Source organism: Brassica napus, chromosome C2, assembly GCF_020379485.1.
Source record: "Brassica napus cultivar Da-Ae chromosome C2, Da-Ae, whole genome shotgun sequence".
Lineage (NCBI taxonomy): Eukaryota > Viridiplantae > Streptophyta > Magnoliopsida > Brassicales > Brassicaceae > Brassica > Brassica napus.
In genome coordinates, this window is record NC_063445.1 from 42,519,564 (window position 1) to 42,523,718 (window position 4,155).

Sequence of the window (4,155 nt, forward strand, 5' to 3'; positions counted from 1 at the left end):
ATGACAGAGCAAGAGAAGAGTAACGAGAATGACTGCTCAGAAGTAGAAGCTTCAGAAGTTCAGTCCAGAGACGAAAACTACAGTGGAAGTTGCGATGGTTGCAGTTTGGAGAAGGAACAAGAGGACAATGAGAATAATGACTGCTCTAGTAATATGGAAGGAGAAATACACGACGTAGTCAGAGAAGATGAAATAGGCAAAGAAAACGAAGAAGATGATGAATTTGAAAGCCGATTTGATATGTTCTACGACTCGAACGGTGCGTCATCTGAAGATGACAACTTCAGCTCATACGGTGAGTCTCCTACAGAAAACGAAGATTCACCAACGCTACCTCCCAAGAAGAGATATCAGAACTTTTCGATGAGCGGACCTAAAGGGAATTTGGAGGTTCTACAGTTGGAGATGTCGTCAATAGACCTTGCGGTAGGGCAACGATACGAAAGTAAAGACGATTTGGAGAGACGACTGAAACTTCTTACAGTGAGGTATCGATTTGATTTTGATGTAGAAACATCAACCCCGACATCATATGTTGTTAAGTGTTGGGTTGATGGATGTCTCTGGAGAGTTCGTGCTTTTACCCAAGGGGAATCCCCGACGTTTTATGTTCGTATTTACGATTCGAATCATACATGTCCTTGCACTGAGCGTTCTAATCGATCTCGACAAGCAACACCGGATATTTTGGGAGAGTTGTACAAGAACTTTCTCGGCGACGTTGGTCCGGCTGTTCGCCTTACGAGTGTCGGAATAGCTATCACTAAGCAGTGTGGTGTAAAGGTAATTACTTTGATGCGGCTGAGTAATATGAAACGTAGCGGCTGACATATTAATACAATGCGGCTGGGTTATAATAAAGCTAGGGTAGAGTTATTTTTACGTTGTGGCTGTCTTAATTTTATGATGCGGCTGAGTTATGTGTATCGTTTTTTCATGTGAACAGATGGATTATTGGAAATCACACCAGACGCTGAAATTTGCAAGGGAAATCGATGAGGGAACACCTATGTGTGGGTTTGAAAGCTTGCCTTCTTACTTATACATGATAAGAAGGGCAAATCCAAGTACAGTTACGCGTCTTCATATCGATGAGCTTGGAAGATTCATGTATGTGTTTCTTGCGTTTGGTGCGAGCGTAAATGGGTTTCCTTTCATGCGCAAAGTTGTTGCCGTCAACGGTACGTTTCTTAATGGTAAATACAAAGGGACGCTACTCACAGCACTAGCTCATGATGGTAACTTTCAGATTTTTCCAATAGCCTTCGCAGTGGTTGACACTGAAAATGGTTTTTCGTGGCATTGGTTTTTTACGCAATTAAAACTTTTGATTCCTGACGACGAGGGTCTTGCGATAATCTCGGATTGGCATAACTCGATAGGGAAAGCAATTAGAAATGTGTATCCGTTAACTGCTAGGGGAATATGCACCTACCATTTATATAAGAACATATTGGGACGGTACAAAGGAAAAGATGTATTTTGTCTGGTGAAGAAAGCGGCGAGATGTTTTAGGATGTCTGACTTTACTACAATTTTCGAGGAGATTGAAGTGGTTACTTCTGCACTCCACGGCTACCTCCAAAGAGCTGATGTCCGACTGTGGACGCGTGTTCATTTCCCGGGCGAGAGGTACAATTTGATGACTACGAACATAGTGGAATCAATGAACAGAGCATTGTCTAATGCTAGAGGTCTTAACATTGTTCGAATATTAGAATCGATACGGGTTATGATGACCAGATGGCTTGCTGAACGGAGAGAGGATGCCAGATTGCAGCCAACCACGCTTACGCGTGGTGTGGAGAAACTACTACATGTAAGTAAGTTGTAACAGTAAACATAAGTCAACCATTATAGTTCTTAAGTCAGCCTTTATATGTAATAAGTTAGCCATTTCACATTTATTCAATTTTTCTTAATAGGGTCGTGTAACTGCCTGCAGAGATTTGATGGTACAAAGGATTGATGATCATCACACTGAAGTTAAATATGGATCTTCTGGCAAGTATTTGAATGTTGTTAATTTAGAAGAGCGAAAGTGCACATGTCGGCGTTTCGAACGCGAGAAATTACCATGTGTACACGCAATCGCAGCTGCAGAGTACAACAATGTTTGTCGTATATCCCTGTGCAGTCCTTACTATAATAGTGCATATTTGGTGAGCGCATACGCTGAATCGGCCAGGCCGGCTGACTCAGCGCAACCTGTTCCAGAAATCGTGGCTAACCAACCGTGCTTGCCACCGTATATTCGTCAACAACCAGGAAGACCTAAGAAAAATAGGATGAAATCTGCTTTAGAAGTTGCACTTCAAAACAAACGTCCTAGGAAAGAACACACATGGTCTCGATGTAAACAGAGTGGACATAATACGAAAACTTGTCCAATGTAAGCAAGTGTTGTAGGGATTTTCATGTTTTTGTATTACGATTGGATTTTTGTTTTAATGTTTTTGGTATTACGGCTGGATTAAGGATTTTCATGATTTTGTATAACGGTTGGATTTTTGTTGAAAGTTTATGTATTACGGCTGGATTAGGGATTTTCATTTATTTGTATTACTGCTGGGTGTTTGTTTTCAAATGCAATTGTTATAATTCCATCCCAAAATAAGAAACGTCGCGAAGTCAATAAACGGCTGATTTATTGAATGAGTATGTATTACGGCTGAGTTATGGAATAACTTCCCGCCCAAAATAAGAAACGTCACGATACGAAAACCGTTTTACTATCAATAAATAAGGCACTTCTCGAACAATTATATGTTCAACTCTCTATTTCTTACACAATTGCTCTCTCTCTCTCTAAATCAATTTCACAGTAAATGGAATATTTCCCTCTTCTTGAATTGCCTGAAGAAATTCAGGCGTTGGTGGTTGAACGTGTGGCCCGTAACTCCTTCCAAGATCTCTATGGCCTCAAAGCATCGTCCAAGTCGATGAAGGCGTTAGCAGAGCAGCGTGGTGTATTCCATTTTTACGATCTGTTATCCGTTCCCTAGGAACTCAATATGTCTTCTTCGTTGTTGAAATCTTGCTACGCTGAGGGAAATCCAAGCACACTTTATATAAAGGGTGTACAGTTGTTCTTCTCATTCGGTCTTAAAGAAGAAGGGCTTTCTCTCATGAAGCGTGCATCAGATGCAGAATATAAGCGTGCTGTGTATACACACGCAATGACTCGAGCAATATTTTGGTGTGATGGGCAGTATTTTGCTGGTATTCCAAGAGAATCAGTTCAGAGGATAGGGAAACTAGTGCGATCTGTGAAATGGGGATGGGGTTTGTGGCATTCTAACGAGTTCCGCGAAAATAGGGCCCTGTTCATTTCAGCTTATCTTCCGTCGTTCTACAGTTGCCAATGTGCAACACATGTGGAGCGACAATGTCTCTACTTGTGGCACATTGATTTGACTAAGGATGACAACATGTGTGAGCGCTGTTTCTGGATCAAAGAGATTGGCATGTTCTTACGTGATTTTGAACCGATAAGCCTTATTAGGGACACAAGGAAGTGGTGAAGATGTAAAATCTATCGGAATCTTATATTTTTTATGTTCTTTGCTATGCCATTATGTATGTCTGACAACAAATTAATGTAATGAAAGCTTAGTTATTGTTTCTTTTGACTGAGTTATAGTTTAATTACGGCTGTGTTACTGTTTTATGACCGCTGAGTTATTGTTTTCAAGCAGACACATCATGCAAACATCAACAAACATCACGCAGAGTTATTAACAGCGTTATTAATTATGGCTGAGTTATTGTTTTATGACGGCTGATTTATTGTTTCTTTTGGCTGATTTAGAGTTGAATTATGACTCGGTTTATGTTTGAACACTAATTAAAATCGGTATTGCATCATATTTCTTAATTTACGTGCAGACATGTAAAACGTCAATTAAAAACGAACGGAGGGAGTAATAATTAGCCTCGATATTCTCATATCGTTGGCGGAGTTAAAGTATAAATTGACTTGATATTATAAAGACCTCGATATTTTCCACACGCGCCACCATTAATCGACAACTCAGTCCAATCAAGCAAGTGAAAACGTCCCATTAATAATGAAAGTGGGTGAGTGATAATCTACGTTGAGACTGAGTTATATTAACATTCACAGCTGAGTTTTGGCTATGTTTATTATGGCTG

General features: G+C 40.2%; 1 protein-coding gene across 1 annotated transcript; it reads left to right on the plus strand.

The window, feature by feature from the left end:
* LOC125582407 lies at positions 1–2,396 on the plus strand. Its single transcript, XM_048749099.1, has 3 exons — positions 1–783; positions 947–1,819; positions 1,926–2,396. The coding sequence occupies exons 1-3, from the start codon at positions 1–3 to the stop codon at positions 2,394–2,396; spliced, it is 2,127 nt and encodes a 708-aa protein (XP_048605056.1).
* The last annotated feature ends 1,759 nt before the right edge of the window (positions 2,397–4,155 follow it).